Genomic DNA, 17,358 nt, shown 5'->3' on the forward strand with positions numbered 1-17,358 from the left:
TGTGTGTGTGTGTGTGTGTGTGTGTGTGTGTGTGTGTGTGTGTGTGTGTGTGTGTGTGTGTGCCATATTCACCCTTGGATTTTGATTCAATTAACTAGGCCATTATCTAGTTGCATTACAGACCACTAGCTATGTGTTTACCTGAACCATTAACAAACATTATTAATTCCTCAATTGACCCGGCACCAGACTGCAACCAGTGTGGGATAAAAACGGCTCTTTACAAAAGAAAAGATCTCTGTTAATGCTTAATTATTACACATAGTAAGTCAGGCATCAACATTTATATATATCTATATATATGGCAATTCCGTCAGAATGTGAGGGTGAACTATTTGAGCAAACAATTTAAAGTCTCAGGTTTGAAAACATTTCATACTAATTGTATTTTTTTCTAGAATATAGGTACTGCTATATATACACTACATTGCCAAAAGTATTGGGACCCCCTTTCTAATGAACAGGTTTGACTTATTTAGTAATTTCCATGAGTACAAATCTTATTAAGCATATAGTGATATTCTAGGGGATTGTGTGCTTCTAATTTTACAGCAACTATTTGGCAGGACCCTCTTCAATTCTAACATGAAAATGCCTTTGTGTATAAGGCAAGGTAAAAAAAAAAGATTGATTCAGTTAGTGTGGAAGAACTTGACTGGTTTGCAGAAAGAATAGTCCTAATATAAGCTAAACACCTCTGGTGTGGCTTTAAATGCAGACCTTGAGACAAAAACCCATCACCAAACACCAATGACTTGTACATACACTATATGGACAAAAGTATTGTGACACCCCTTCTTTAGAACAGAAAAAGGCACTTCCAAAACTGTGGCAACAAAGTTGGAAACTATTCATGTATTTATAAATTGTATCTCTGTTGCAACCATTTTGGAAGTGTCAAAAATGACTGTACCCAGAGTTAGAAGTCATTAGAGTTTGGTGATGAGTTTTTGGCTCAAAGTCTGCATTTAAAGTCACACCAGAGATGTTCAGATGTTAACTTTGCTTTCTGCAGACCAGTCAAGTTCTTCCACACTGACTGAACCAATCATTTCTTTTTGAGCCTTGCCTTATACACAGAGGCATTGTCATGTTAGAATAGACAAAAGTGCTGACAAAGCTGTTGCTATCAAATTAGAAGAACACTATCTCACGTCTACAAGTGTGATATTGCATTTATACAACAGTTTGATGGCATGAGTGTGTAAATACATAAGAAACAACAGGGGAGTGTCTTTTAAAACCTCTTTTGTGCAGAACTACTTCCTTCCGTCACGGATTAAAATCTCAGGTTGACAGTTAAACAGCTGAGCCCAAGCCTCTATTACTAATTCCAAAACGTCACTTTAGAACTAGTAACGGACAAATGTTGAGTTGCTTCCTTTAAAACTTATTGCATTACTGTATTAAAAGCTCAATGTATTATGTAGAGTTTAATGAGAGAGATATGGTCTGAGCGATTGTGATTACTTGCATGTGATACAGCATTCATTCTTCATATTCAGTCTTTACTGCTGTCTTTTGTTGCCATCTTGAACAAACGCACCGTTTCTTAATACTAAACACTTTTAAGTACTACTCAGGGGCTCTTTCTTCGTACGTTGCTTAAAACATCCGAGATCAAATGAGACATCCAAGATGATATCATCGTGCTAATCATGATCCGGCTAATTGGGTTCTTCGAACACACCTGTTGTTTATGATTAGTATGGCTGGATTGAGTTATCTGAGATAATTGCGCGTTCATGCGTTGGTTTAAAAGGGATATGTATCGATAGTAGAAACACTGATCACATCCCCTTCGATTGGTTGACGAAATGGCAAAAGAGCGAGCTCAATTTTTTTCTCAAGCGGAACAAGAGCTTTTATTAGAGGGTTATGGAGAATTTCAAACTTTAATACAGACACCGGGAAACACAGCAAATGCTGCAAAAGCCAGGAGAGAGGGCTGGCAAAAAGTAGTGAACAAATTAAATGTGTTAGTGCTGCCCATGTTACATGTTTTTTCCTTGATATGTTATTTTATTTATATTTTTATTTTTATATACACTACCATTTAAAAATTTGGGGTCAGTAAGACTTGTAATAGTCTTTAAAGAAGTCTCTTATGCTCATCAAGGCAGCATTTATTTGATTAAAAATACAAAAAAAAAACAGTAATATTGCAAAATGTTTTTTACAATATAAAATAATGTTTTTTTTATTTTAACATACTTTAAAATAGAATTTATTCCTGTGATGAAAAGCTGAATTTTTATCAGCTGTTACTCCAGTCTTAAGTGTCGCATAATCCTTCAGAAATATGATCAATGTTGGATAATGTCAACAGTTGTGCTGCAAATATTTTTTGGAACCTGTGATTTTTTTCCCAGGATTCTTTCATGAATAACAAGTTTAAAAAGTACAGTGTCTATTCAAAATATATATTTTTTTATAACAATGTAAATTATTTATTATTAACTTTTAATAAATTTTTAATTATTAACTTAATACATCCTTGGTGAATAAAAGTATTAATTTCTTAAAAAAAAAAAAATGTACTGATCCCAAACCTTTAAACGGTAGTATATATATATATATATATATATATATATATATATATATATATATATATATATATATATATATATATAAATTTAAGTAATATATGAAAGTAAATTTGGTGTAGAATCTGTTATTCTTTAAAACCACCAATAAACACTGCCTGGAAGTGCTTAGATGCTTCTGTCATCTTTCTGCTGCAATCTTGGGCCATTCCTCCCCTGAAAAAGCTTTCAGATCTTTGGTTTTTACCTTGCCACTGCTTGCTTCAAATTCAATCATGTATTTTCAATGAGAATTACATCTGGAAACTGAACAGGCCACTTAAAAACATTCTATGACTGATCCCTGAACCAAGCGTAAGTAGATTTAAATGTATACTTTGGGATGATTGTCCTGCAGGAAAGTCCATTGATTATTAGCTTCAGACATTGCACAAAAGGCATCACAATGCTTGCCAAAATGGTGTGATACTTTAATAAATCCAAGATATCCTTTGTATGGTCATGTTTTCCACGTCCTGCTACAGTAAACAACTCCATAACAGGACTGGCCCACCTCCATGTTTGATGATGGAGATGGTGTTCTTCTGCTTATAAGCTTTGTCTTTTTTGCATCAGACATACCTCTGATCCATACATCCAAAAAAGTTACAGTTTGGTCACATCACTCCATAAAACGTTCTTCCAGAACTCCACAAGTCTAACTAAATGAATTTTAGAATGTTCAAGTCAGCTTTTTGTTCTTCTTGGTCAAGAATGGTATTCAGCAAGATTCCTCAACATGAAGACCATACTTGTCTAGTGTCCTTCTTATACACAGCATTGAAATATTTTTCCTCCTTTCGTCTGGTCGTCTTGCAAGTCTTTGGCTGTACATTGCAAGTTTTTCTCAGTTGATCTGATCAAACATTTTATGATATTGTGCTTTTTTTGTTCAACACCCTCAAAGGTTTTCTGGTTCAACACACTTTAATCTAAGGACTGCCAGCTGTGTCTCTATAGGAACTTGTAATGTCTTAGAAATCTTCATGTAGTTTTCAGACAACAAACTATTTCTTCTCTATTGATTTTGTGTGAGCTCTCTGTTGACTTAACCATATTTGCTACTCACCTTCAGCACATGTATGGGCTAAAGGTGTACTATGTGTAACATCCCAAGCTAATTCCATTTTTTATAAGTTTGTATTGGCTTAATTATGTTTTAAGACAATTTTGTTCCTGACCATAAAAATAACTGTTTTAAAACAGCAATGTTGAATAGGGGTTGAATAATTCTGACATAGCTGTGTTATTAAAAAATCCTATAACTCAGAAATATTACATTATATATTGACATTATCACTTTAATATGGCAGAAAACTGTTGTAGATGCAATTTAGTCCTGGATCTTCAGAAAGAGCAAAAATCATTTGTAAAGTACTGCAGTCTCTGGGGGGGTTGAATAATTTTGATTGCAACTGTATATATATATATATATATATAGCTGTGGTCATCATTCGTGTGTGAATTGTCGTAATTATTTTCTACACTTCCTTGCAAAATACTTTTCTTTTCCCACGTGAGTCAGTCCGTGTCAGTCGTGCTCTTTAACCAATCAGATGTAACCTCGCCATTTCAACCAATCATAACCCGCCAGGAGCGCAGCCTAAATCCTGTTTACATGAAATAAACCTGCTCCCGAGCAGGTTTAAGCTTACGGACAGTAAGTCCGAGATGCGCATCGAAGAACGAAACAATCCAAGATCAGGACAAGTCCACAACAATCAAATCCAGCTAACTGAGTTAGCGACGTACGAAGAACGAGCCCCAGATTTAATAATAATATTTAATACACAACAACAACAGTCATCATAAAAGTTGCTAGGCAATTTAGTCAAATGTTCAAAGACAGCACTCTGATATACATCATACAATTTACATAAACATGATGAGATTTTGGCAAAACTATTTGCTTTGGAACAAACAGTAGTTTAATTAGACCAAAGACTGCCCATTAGATTTGCCCAAAACTAATTATATTTCATGTTTAACCACTATAGAGACATCAGAGCCAGCTGTAAATTCCAGTAGATCTAGCCAAGGTGAGGCGCTTTCGGGCGAATTCATGAGCGCTGAACGGCCATGTCTGACAACGACGACGCAAATTTTCAAGTAGTCATTATATTTATTAATATTTTAACTATAAACAAGTACATTCTCGCCTGAAAACATCTAACTATATTCCGTGACACAAAAACAGTATTATTTATAAAATGATACTGGATTTGTGTGTCCGCCATGACACTTGCTGAAAGAAGTACTGAATCTGTACCAGTGGAGCTGGGAAGGGTGGAGGGTTTCAGAGGAATTCTGAAAGCCTGCTGCAAAATGTCTTATAAGGCTGTTAATATATTTACATTTGTATTATGTAATTGTGTAGTTAAATTTAACAGCTGACAGCTATTCAACCTAATTAATTACCTACCTTTCTATCAAAAGTCATGTGACATTATCAAAATGAATTTGTTCTGACACAGTTTAACTCTGAGTTCATGTCATATTTTATTACCATTTTCTAAACTATAGCAAATAAACTGCAATAATGTTAGAAATGTTGAAGGTGTCTGAATAAATTTTGGTTTTACTGTATATATAAATGGATCCCCCCTCTTTCAAAATCTCAGACATAAAATTTGAAGTGGTTTATCAACTTTGTTAAGCAGCTTAGCTGTAAAATTAGCATAGTTCCTGTCAGCTAAAACAGATTGCCTTAGTCCCAGATGTGATTTGCTAGATATTTCCTAGGGTACTTTTAAGAGCAAATAGGTATTTGTGCGTAATGTTCTTTGTATAGCCATTTTAAATCATTTAATCTAATTCTACAGGATGCTTTTTTCAAACTCTGATGAATTGGATGAATTAAGGAAGGGTTGATTTGGATTATTAGAAACTGTGTCTCATTGACAATCAATACGTCTACATCATAATGGATTAAAAAGAATCAAAGCAGATTGGTTGATATTGGTGTGAGTGCTAAGTGGGCAAATTTCTTTCATGGATAAACATTTCAAAAGGGGGAAGATCAGCAAATTAATTATGCAGCTGTGATTGTCAGATAAAAGTGAGATTGCTGTTTCAAGTTTGTATAATGAATTCTACTCCACTTCAGGGTTTATTCGTCAGTTAGTGCTGATAACGGTTCTTTCTCTCTTTCTGTCAGTGTGGATTTGGTTCACGCACAGCTTCGTGTGTGTGAGGGCCGCAGTCTTCCTGAGCTGGGTCTCGAACAGGACAAGATCCAGATCAATGGCTGTGCCATTCAGTGCCGGGTCACTACAGAAGACCCTTCCCGTGGTTTTCAACCAGACACAGGTCGCATAGAGGTAAGCCTGCTAAATGACATGCAGTTATGCAAATTACAGTAACACGCCTATAAATAATACAGGACTTGACAGATTGTGAAGTAACAGGAAACAAATGTGAAGCAAGGAGAAACTAGAAACAAATCTCTGATGTTAGTCTATTCAATTACATCTTTATTCATAATAACATAAGTGTATTTTCTTTCCCTCTAATTTTACTCCTTGTATTACTACTTTTATTTTTTGAGAGCTATTTTATAACTGTCCAGAAACCAAGAATTAAGTCTAAAGCTACAATCCTGTTGTTCTGCAATCTGGCCATTACAGTGGCTACGCTCTTTTATCTAGACTTCTCTCTGCACTCTGCATTCATGCACACTAAAACACACACAAAAACTCTTGCACATTTTCAAAGAGGTGTTATTTTGATGAGTCATCGAGCAGCGAGCATTGATTGAAGCGATTTTCAGGGAGTGCTCTTATTGAGTTGAAAGAGGAAACTAGCCCTCTGCCTTGCTTGAACTGATGCACTGTTCTGTTCTAGTGGCAACATTTTAATGTTACTGAGAAAACCATCACAAGAGCAGAACAAGCCCCATGCATCTGTGTTGGGTACTGCTAAGAAACTGCACTTAACTCTCGTCTTATGCACAAAGAAATCTGGATTTGTATAATGCTGTTTCAACTGTGGATGAACTAAAAAAAACTCAGCATGTTGGAACAGGGTACATGAGTAATTGGCCTTCATTACTTAAGTCTTGATTTGAGAATTTTGTACTTCACTCATATTCTATTAGGCCAAGCACTTGTATTGAATTACGTTTGTAGATTGTGTATTATACACACAAATTTGAGTCATATAGAGCTTTAAAATATAATATTGTCATCATGTAGGTCATGATAACTGTTCTTTTTCTCTTTATGGAGCTTATTATTATGGAGCTACTAAAAGCAACCAAACCGTGTTCCTGGGTATTTTATTTTGGCTTTAAAATAAAATTTAACAAAACCCATTTTATTATTAGAACAAATAGTGTTTCATTTATTCATGTATGTGCAAAGTGTAATTGCATAATGATTTCTAATTGTAAAATATTCCCACCTGAAGATAATAGTAAAACCTGCTTTGACAATTAGGTGATGTAGCTACACATTTCTTATTTCATTTTCATTTTTCATCTCTTGAGTTGGATACTATTTGACGTATCAAAATAGCATGTGTAAAAGTTTAGGAAGTTCTGTGGAAACACAGAAATACTCTGTCTAGCTCTTTCTGACTCATCTGTTTCTCATTATTTCTTAAATCTTTCCTGCCTGAAATATTCACTTTATCTTTTGTTTCTGTCTTTTGCCTGGTGTAATAACAGATTCTCATGGGATGTTAGAGTTTGCCTGTCTCAACCACAAGACTGTGATATTTTTTCTCCTTTTTTTTTTTTTTTTTTACTATAGCTGCACAAGTGTTCTGATGAAAATTGCTTTTGCAATTTAAAATTCCAGGTTTGCTATGCTTGTTTTTGGGACCCCAAAATGTTGTGATTAATCACAAAATTGACACTATGGAAAATAATAATAAAATAAAATATAAAATGATTAATTATGCAGTACCCATGTGAATGAATAACAAAAAAGTCAGACACTAGGTATCTAACCAGCATTGATTAATGTTTGTTGGTGCGTTAGCTGTGTGAAATGCATCTCTTTATCCTAATTTTATTAATTTTTTTATTAATTTTATAAATAAATGTTAAATTAAATAAAATTCTGTCTGGTACAGTTGAGCTCAAAAGTTTACATCCCCCTGCGGAATGTGAAAACTTTTTGAATTTGAAGATCAGGGTAAATTTAACTTATTTTGTCTTGGGAAGCATGTAAGTATCTTCTGTACCTTCTAAAGGGCAGTACTAAATAAAAAAACATGATATTTAGGCAAAATAAGAAAAGTTTACACATCTTTATTCTGTTAAAAAGTTTTCACTCCTGGCTCTTAATGCGTGGTTTTTCCTTCTGGAGCATCAGTGAGTGTTTGAGCCTTCTGTAATAGTTACATATGGGTCCCTCAGTTGTTCTCAGTGTAAAAAGATGGATCTCAAAATCATATAGTAATTGTTGAAAAGGGTTCAAATGCACAAACACGCTGGAAAACCAAAGAATTTGTGGGACCTGAAGGATTTTTCTGAAGAAAAGCAGGCAGTTTATCTGTTCAGGACAAACAAGGGACGCAAAAAAAAACAAAAAAAAAAACAGCTGTGGATCATTTCAGGTAACAACAGAGCATTAAAAATCAAGGGGGTGTAAACTTTTGAACGGGGTAATTTTTATTCATTTAACCATTATTTTCTCCTGTTGACTATATGTAAACATCTTTTATGTGAAATATCTTATTTAGGTCAATACTAAATAAACAATAGCATGCATAACCCTCTTATTTTGGTAAAATAATTAACATTCCCTTCCGGGAACTCGAGCCGCGTCAGGAACGCTATGGGGAACGCCATTGGCGGGCCGCACTCTGAACTGTGTATAACAACCAATGAAATGACGGGGGTGACGTCACAGGCGCGGTGACGTCACCGACCAGGAAGTATAAAGCACGTGCGTTTGAAGCCGGCGCCAGCTTTTGTCATTCAGCGAGAGCGCTCTGTGTCTGTGTCTGTCTTGCCATTTCTGCTGTTTTTGTGTCCAGTTTGACACACTTTTATTTGAGTAGAATGGCATCTTTACAACCTATTAAGAAAAAGAGTTTGATGGTGGTTAAGCGCCCGCATAGACAGTGTGTCCCTCCCTGCCAACGCTTCATTGTTGGTGGGGATACACACAGTCTATGCGTGGTCTGCTTGGGAGCGGAGCATGCACAGTCAGCCCTCGAAAAGGCTGGCTGTGAGCACTGTGAACGCCTGCCGGTGCGTCTGCTTCGCTCCCGGAAAGCCCTCTTCGAGGAGGGGGCTTTCACTAGCGTGCCCCGTGGGTCTGGCCCCGCTTCCGCCGAGGCGGAGCGGCGGCTGCACTCGTGGGGCTCGCAGCTCGATCTGCTGGAGGGTATGGAGACGGGTGATCCCCTATCTCCGCCCTCACTCAGCGGATCGAGCGATCTCCTCCTGGATGTGGAAGCCCGCGCTGCGGTTTCTTCCCCCCGGGAGGAGGTCCCCGAGTTCCTCTTGTCTTCCTCCGAGGAGGTTGACATTGAAAGTGTTACAGAGGAACCACAACCGCCATCACGCTCGCCTCACTATGAGGAGCTCGTAGAGGTGCTGACTAATGCGGTAGCCAAATTACACATCACATGGCCCGCAGAACAACAGCAATCACATGAGCCGCAGCGAAGCCGATTAGATGATCGCTTCCTGCGGACAAAGTCAGCACCTCCAAAACGGAGCCTTCCCTTCTTCCCCGATCTCCACCAAGAGCTAGCGAGATCGTGGGAAAAGCCATACTCCTCCCGTCTTTTCTCCCCCGCTGAAAATTATGGAAATGTGGGGGGGGCAGAGGAGAGTGGCTATAGGACGATGCCACGGGTTGAACAGACGCTTGCGGGCTATCTGTCACCCGGCTCGGCATCATCCTTGAAGGCTCCGTCCTTACCCACCAGGCCCCTTAAAGTCACATCTGGCCTGATGGGTAAGGCATACACGGCAGCAGGTCAAGCAGGGTCTTGCCTTCACACCATGGGCATCCTGCAAGCCTACCAGGCTGACCTGCTGAAGGAGTTCAGCAGCGGCGAGGAAGTTAGCGTCACAGAGATGCAAAAAACTGCAGATCTCGCTCTCCGCGCCACCAAGGAGGCCGCCCGTGCTGTTGGGCGGTCTATGGCAGCCCTGGTGGCCGCGGAGAGGCATCTCTGGCTGACCCTGTCCGACGTAAAAGAGAAGGACAGGGTCACGCTTCTGGACGCCCCCCTGCAACCATCTGGCCTCTTTGGTGCTTCGGTTGATACCGTTGTGGCCAGGCACCAGGAGGCCCGCAAGCAGGCGGCGGCGTTCAGAACTTTCCTTCCTCGCCGCGTGTTCTCCTCTGAGGCTGCTGCACCATCTAAGAAGCAGCCTCAGCCGTGTACGAGCTCCCATAGAGAGGCACAAAAACAGAGCGTTGCCGCCCGTGCTCCCCCGGCCCAGCCTAGGGGACCCGGAAAGCAACGCTCTAAGTCGGGGGCTTCCAAGACGAAGAGGCCTGACCTGAGGGTCGTCCTCCAGTCAAGGAAGTCCTCGGCTAAGCGGCCCTGACGGTTGTGGTTCAGGGCCGTTGAGGGCAGCCCCTCTCGAGGGGGTTTGCACCGTACCTCCAGGTGCGGGTTTCAGACCCCTTCGTGGCCCTCAGGAGATGAGTCAGCTAACCCTGCCAGTGTTACAGGGCGCGGCTATCTCCCGCGAGCATCCTCTAGCTGGTCCGCCCGGAAACGTAGCGGCCCTGGAGAGTTCGCAACCCCCGCGGGGGTTTTCCGAGGAGCTAATTCCGGCGCTTCCTGCCAGTTCGCTGTTTCAGGACTCCGAGTTAGTTCCTCAAGTAAATCCAGACACCAGTCTCGAGAGGCTGGTACCCTTAGTGAACTTTCTGGTTCTTTAGCACAGGAAGTATCTCAGGTTCGCTTTCAGGGGCAAGGCTTACCAAGACAGAGTGCTTCCTTTCGGCCTAGCTCTCTCACCTCGCACTTTCACGAAGTGTGTGGATGCTGCGCTGGCTCCACTGTGACTCCAGGGCATCCGCATACTCAACTAACAGTTAGCGGTTCAGCATCGAGGTGCTGTTCTCGCTCACATGAAAGAGTTAGGGTTGAGACTCAACGCCAAGAAGAGTGTGCTTTCTCCACTACAGAGGACCACTTACTTAGGCGTAGTGTGGGATTCGATCTCCATGCAGGCACGCATGTCTCCTGCACGAGTCGATTCCATACTGACCGCAGTGAATGCAGTAAAGCTAGGCCAGTCACTCACTGTCAAACAGTTTCAAGTACTGTTAGGTCTTATGGCAGCCGCTTCCAACGTGATACCTTTTGGACTGCTGCACATGAGACCACTGCAGTGGTGGCTCAGGACCAGGGGGTTCTCCCCGAGGGGAAACCCACTCCGCAAGATCAAGGTCACGCGGCGTTGCCTACGTGCCTTGGCCATGTGGAGGAAACCCTGGTTCCTCTCTCAGGGACCGGTTCTGGGAGTGCCTGGTCGCCGCATCACGCTAGCGACCGACGCTTCCCTTACCGGTTGGGGGGCGGTCATGCGTGGCCGCTCAGCCCAAGGCCTATGGAGCGCCCACCATCTCTCGTGGCACATAAACCGCTTAGAGATGCTGGCAGTATCCCTGACCCTAAAGAGGTTTCTCACAGACCTAAGAAACAAACACGTGCTGGTCCGTACAGACAGCACTGCGGTGGTTTACTACATAAACCACCAAGGAGGACTCCGCTCACGCCCCTTGTACAAGCTGGCGTACCGGATACTCCTTTGGTCTCAAGAGAAATTCCTCTCCCTGAGAGCAGTCCATATTCCTGGACATCTGAATGTGGGAGCAGACGTCCTGTCAAGGCAGGGGCCGAGGCCCGGGGAATGGATGCTTCACCCAGAGGTGGTGAAGCAGATCTGGAGAGTGTTTGGCCAGGCTCAGGTGGACCTGTTTGCGACTCAGGAGACATCGCACTGTCCCCTCTGGTACTCTCTAGTTCATCCAGCTCCACTGGGGCTGGATGCCATGGCACAGACGTGGCCGAGGCTGCGTCTGTACGCCTTTCCCCCGATCGCTCTGCTCCCGGGAGTTCTGGAACGGGTCCGTCGGTTTCAAGTGCGGCTGCTACTAGTAGCCCCGTACTGGCCGGCACGAGTATGGTTCTCGGACCTGGTATCTCTCCTAGACGGCTCTCCGTGGGAGATTCCCGTCAGGAGGGACCTCCTGTCTCAGGCTGGGGGCGCAATATGCCACCCCCACCCAGAGAGGTGGAGGTTATGGGTGTGGCCCCTGAGGGGGCACAACTCATAGGAGCGGGTCTCTCAACCGAGGTTGTTGAGACCCTTCTCCAATCCAGAGCTCCCTCTACGAGGAAACTGTATGGCCTTAAGTGGAACTTATTCGCGAGATGGTGCCGCGAGCGCCACCTGGACCCAGTCAACTGCCCGGTCGGTACAGTTCTGGAGTTCCTACAGTCTCGCCTATCCGCAGGGCTAGCTCACTCCACTCTAAAGGTATACGTGGCGGCCATAAGTGCCTACCACGCCCCTTTAGGTGGCCTCTCAGTAGGTAGAGAGCCCTTGGTCATACGGTTCCTCCGCGGTGCGCTCAGGCTGAGGCCTCGAGTGACACCCAGGGTCCCCACGTGGGACCTCGCTGTGGTGCTAGAAGCTCTCTGCAAGCCTCCATTCGAGCCCTTAGAGGAGTCTACGGATCGCGCCCTCACAGTTAAGACGGCGCTCCTGTTAGCACTCACCTCCCTCAAGAGAGTAGGCGATCTGCAGGCCCTTTCAGTGGCCCCATCTCATTTAGAGTTTGCCCCAGGGATGGCCAAGGCCTTTCTATATCCCAGGGTCGGGTACGTCCCGAAGGTCCCCTCCCTAGCACCGCAGCCAGTAACGCTGCAGGCGTTCTATCCTCCTCCATACGTGGAGCCAGGTCACAGGAAGTTAAACTGCATGTGCCCAGTCAGAGCTTTAGACGCATACGTCCACAGAGCTGCCACGTGGCGTAAAACAGAGCAACTGTTTGTCTGTTACGGCCCCCCTAAGAGGGGGAGCCCAGCTTCAAAACCCACTATTAGTAGATGGATCATCGATGCCATAACTACTGCTTACGAGTCCTCTGATCTCCCCTCACCGTTGGGACTCAAGGCTCACTCTACTCGGGGCATGAGTGCCTCGAGAGCTCTGACGGCAGGTGTCCCAATACAAGACATCTGCAATGCTGCGGGTTGGTCCACGCCCCTAACATTCGTTAGGTATTACGAGCTCGACCTCAGAGCCGCTCCAGGCTCGGCTGTACTCTCGGCCTAGTGCGCTAGGCCTAGAGGGGCAGCCACCTCCCTAGCCAGGAGGAGACTTCTCAAGGCGCATTCTTTCTGCGGAAAGAAGAGAAGTCGTTTCGCCACTCATAAGAGATCTGCAAAACTTTACCCCTTTTGTCCGTGAAAGCTAGACAAAAGCCCTTTCAGTCCCTCTTGTCCTGGCAGAACCCCCAGACAAAGGACTAAGACCCCTCGTGAGCCCGAGGGCCGAGGGGTGCCTCTCGCACTGGCTGGCGAACCAGGCAGAGGTCACGGTTCTCGTGTGCCCGAGGGCCGAGAACTGTACAGCCCTCTTGTCCGCGGAATGCTAGACAATGGCTTAATTCTCCTCGTGTTCTGACGCAGGATGCTATCAGACCGAGTGTACTCCGGTCCCTCTGGTTTCTGGCTTTCCCCAGACCAAGGACTAAGACTCCTCGTCTGCCTTCACAGAAGGCCGAGGAGTGCCTCATGCACTGGCTGGCTACCAGGCAGAGGCACCTACTGTCTTCCCCGTGAGCCCGAGGGCCGGGGATTGCAGTGCCCTCTTGTCCGCGTAATGCTAGACAATGGCTTATTCCCTCGCGTCCTGGCGGAGCTCCAGGCCGAGCCTTGGATCCCTCTTGTTCTGGCTGAACCCCCAGACAAAGGATCACCCTCTCCTCGTGTGCCCGAGGGCCGAGGAGCCTTGAGGTCGAGCTCACCGTCCTCGTGGGTCTGCGGACCGAGGACTTCCCACACCATCTGTCCGCCGAGTGCTAGACAGTGGTCATTCGGTCCCTCTTGTTCTGGCTAACTCCCAGACAAAGGACTAAGACTCTGCGTGTGCCTGAGGGCCGTGGAGTACCTCTCGTTCTGGCTGGCGACCAGACAGAGGAAGACTACCATTCCTCGTGTGCCCGAGGGCCGAGGACTACAGGGCCTTCTTGTCCGCGTAATGCTAGACAAGGGCTCTCTCTTTTTCCACCCTGGTTGAGCAGACACTCGCAGGGCTCGGTAATTATGGGGGCGTTGGTAGTCTCGTTCCCCATAGCGTTCCTGACGCGGCTCGAGTTCCCGGAAGGGAACGTCTCGGGTTACGTATGTAACCTTAGTTCCCTGAGGGAACGAGACGCCGCGTCTCGGACCATAATTCCCGCACCCTGCGGCGCTCGCTTCATTCCTAAAGAGCTGCCGCCGGCTTCAAACGCACGTGCTTTATACTTCCTGGTCGGTGACGTCACCGCGCCTGTGACGTCACCCCCGTCATTTCATTGGTTGTTATACACAGTTCAGAGTGCGGCCCGCCAATGGCGTTCCCCATAGCGTTCCTGACGCGGCGTCTCGTTCCCTCAGGGAACTAAGGTTACATACGTAACCCGAGACGTTTTGCAGATACTGAAAGGGGGATATAAACTTTTGACCTCAATTTTATGTCATGGGGGAAAAGAGGGTTAAAACTATGCAGACATGAGTGCATCATGACAACATTTTAATTTTTTTACCTAAAAAAATACACTGTTAAAAATGCATGGCCAAACATAATAAATCCTGGGTTGAATGAATAAGTCATGGCTTGAGTGCTCCAGAGAGGTGGAAGAGATGCACAGAGGGAGGAAAGAGAGAGAAAGCTCAGCGAGAAAGGGCTTAAAACGTCTGGCCCAGCAAGAGATCATAGCATTTTAGTTGAGCGAGAGAGAGAAAGAGAGATAAAGAGGTGAAGAAAATGAAAGAATGACTCCCCGAGCACAGAAATGCACACAGTCCTTCTGAGAAACAGTGGGATACAGAAAGAGATTGGGGACAGTTGAATTAAAATTCCATTGACAGTAGATTTCTCTTTGCTTGGCTTTTGGAGACTCCTCAAAACTATACATTCTTAGGAGTTAAATATACCAATTTGAGAAACTTGTTCCTTCATATTAAGTAATGACTTCACTAAAAACTTCTCATTAAGTTCACCTAATGTGGTCTTCTGAAAAAGTCGACTTAACCATTTAATTGAAGCTGTTTAATTGTAGGTAGATTTAGTTAATTGTTTCTACTCAATCATTTCAGTTGATTCACTCTCATTAACTAAATTATAGTCATCATATTAATTATATTGTCAGTTGGCTGACTCTGGCTCAGTCATACATGATAGAGTTACCCAATATTTATGTGTGCCTAAAGCTTATTTTGTGGAAGAAAATTACTTCAGTTTTCAGCTTTGTTCAAAGGAAACCCTAATCACCCTAATGGTGACTGCGTTCAAATTAGGAATATTATAAAGAGTAAAAACTTGTATTAATTCTTAAAAACAACTATGTCCCCCTAAATTTCTACCATTTCATTAAGCAATACAGAATTAAACTATTCAAGCGCACAGGCCTATGTGTATTTCCCCCCCAAGCTACAGCGCTTAGCAGCAGACACAACAATACAAAGTTCATTGCTAAGCCTTGGCTTTATTAAGGATTTATCATTCAGTCTAATTAGCTGAAACAGAAAACATATTCAACAAGTTTCTAACAACCAGAGCAGTATTTCTTCCAAACAAAGAAATACTGCAGGGATGGCATGTTGTTATTATTGTGTTTTCAGAATAAACTCGTATGCACGTAAGTTAGTACATAATACATGACCTTCCTATGACCTGCCAAGAGAAGAATCAAAAGATGACAGAAATAGAGTGTGTAATGAGCAAACAGAGGGACATATGTGTGATTGAGTGAATGGGGTATTGTTCTGAACGATATATGGAAGGAAAGTAAGAAAGATAGAGAGCATGGGAGAGGGAGGGATGTAAATGTATGGATGTGCAGGGTGAAGGAGAGAAGCAAATGCAGACAGTGGCAGACAGTGATGTATTAGGGACATGTTGATGGAGAGATCAATGGAAAACACATACAGACTCAGTTCACACAGTCAGTGTTTCAGATAGCTATTTAAAAACTGCACAATTTCTCCTCATACAGCACAAATCATCCAAACTTGCTCTGTGGTTATAGAACCAAACTCTTTTTTTATAACAGAGCTGTTTGTGAACAGTTCTAGCTCTCTGATCAAGAAAGGCAATGTTTTTTTGCTGCAGCGTGAGCAGCCACTGTGAATCGTGCCCCGCCTGCATGAGACCTTCACATGCACATTCACACACTCACACACATGCCTGCTTCCTCCATGCAATCAGAATAGATTGAATTCCTCTCTCAATCACATATCTTTTGGTCTCTCCCTCACTATACTCCTCCTCCTCACCCCATCAGCCTTTTTTCTCTCAGCGGGGATGAAACGCTACCTTACCGTGCATGTGAAATGCAAAAATACATCAATTTACACAGACATACTCTCAGTCGCAATATTAAAACAATGTGTGGGCGACACACTCTGAGCAGAGACTCCCAGCTATACTGTACAGCTTATGTTTTATTATGCATGCAGTGGGATCCAAAAGTCTGATATCATATTGAAAATCGGAGGGTTTTTCCTATTTAAATCTTGAAATGAACAAAGTTGAAGTATTTAAAATGAAGACAAAATAAAATAAAAGAATATACGTTTTCGATTAGATTAGACCAGGGGTGGCAAACTCCGGTCCTGGAGAGCCGCAGCCCTGCAGAGTTCAGCTCCAACCCTAATTAAAACTCACCTGGCTGTAGCTTTCTAGTAACCCTTCAGACCTTGATTAGCTTGTCCAGGTGTGTTTGATTAGGGTTAAAGCTAAACCTTGCAGGGCTGCGGCTCTCCAGGACTGACGTTCGCCACCCCTGGATTAGACATTAGACTAAGACATGGGGCCCTATTTAAATTATTTAAGTGCATGGTCTGAAGCGCATGGCGCAGGTGCACTCAAGGTGTGTCCGAATCCACTTTTGATAGTTTAACAACGAAAAAAAAAAAGGTATATATATATATATATATATATATATATATATATATATAGTTGCAATCGAAAGTATTCAACCCCCTAGAGACTACAGTGCTTTACAAATACAAGCTTTTCTGAAGATCCAGGACTTTTGTATAAAAATTGCATCTACAACAGTTTACTGTCATATTAAAAATTATAATGTCAATATGTAATGTAATGTTTTTGAGTTATAGGATTTTTTAATAACACAGCTATGTCATAATCATTCAACCCCTATTCAACATTGCTGTTTTTATGGTAGAGAACAAAATTGCCTTAAAACATGATTAAGCCTTTAGAAACTCTATTAAAAAAACAGAATTAGCTTGAACTGGAACACATACATGCATTTAGCCCATGCATGTGCTGAAGTTGAGTAGCAAATTTGGTAAAGTCAACAGGGTTCTCACAAAAGCTATGGAGAAGAAATTGTTTTATTATATTAGAAAGTCTAAGGCTAGATGAAGATGAAGATTTCCAAGACATTAAAAGTTCCTAGAGACACATATGGCATGTGTTGTACCAGAAAACCTTTGAGGGCAAAAAAAGCACACTATCAAAGACAAAGACTTGCGAAATAACCCAAGGAAAGGAGGAAAAACCTTTCAATGCAGCGTATAAGAAGAACACTAGATAAGTATGGCCTTC

The 17,358-nt window shown here is 42.9% G+C and overlaps 1 protein-coding gene across 1 annotated transcript in view; it reads left to right on the forward strand.

Moving 5' to 3' along the window:
- Positions 1–17,358, forward strand: part of pcxb (pyruvate carboxylase b) — a 315,031-nt gene that overhangs the window by 92,199 nt on the left and 205,474 nt on the right. The window contains exon 11 of the mRNA XM_073835799.1: positions 5,743–5,905. Coding sequence (XP_073691900.1) covers positions 5,743–5,905 — 163 coding nt within the window. The remainder of the gene's footprint in view (positions 1–5,742; positions 5,906–17,358) is intronic.

This window comes from Garra rufa, chromosome 3 (assembly GCF_049309525.1).
Source record: "Garra rufa chromosome 3, GarRuf1.0, whole genome shotgun sequence".
NCBI lineage: Eukaryota > Metazoa > Chordata > Actinopteri > Cypriniformes > Cyprinidae > Garra > Garra rufa.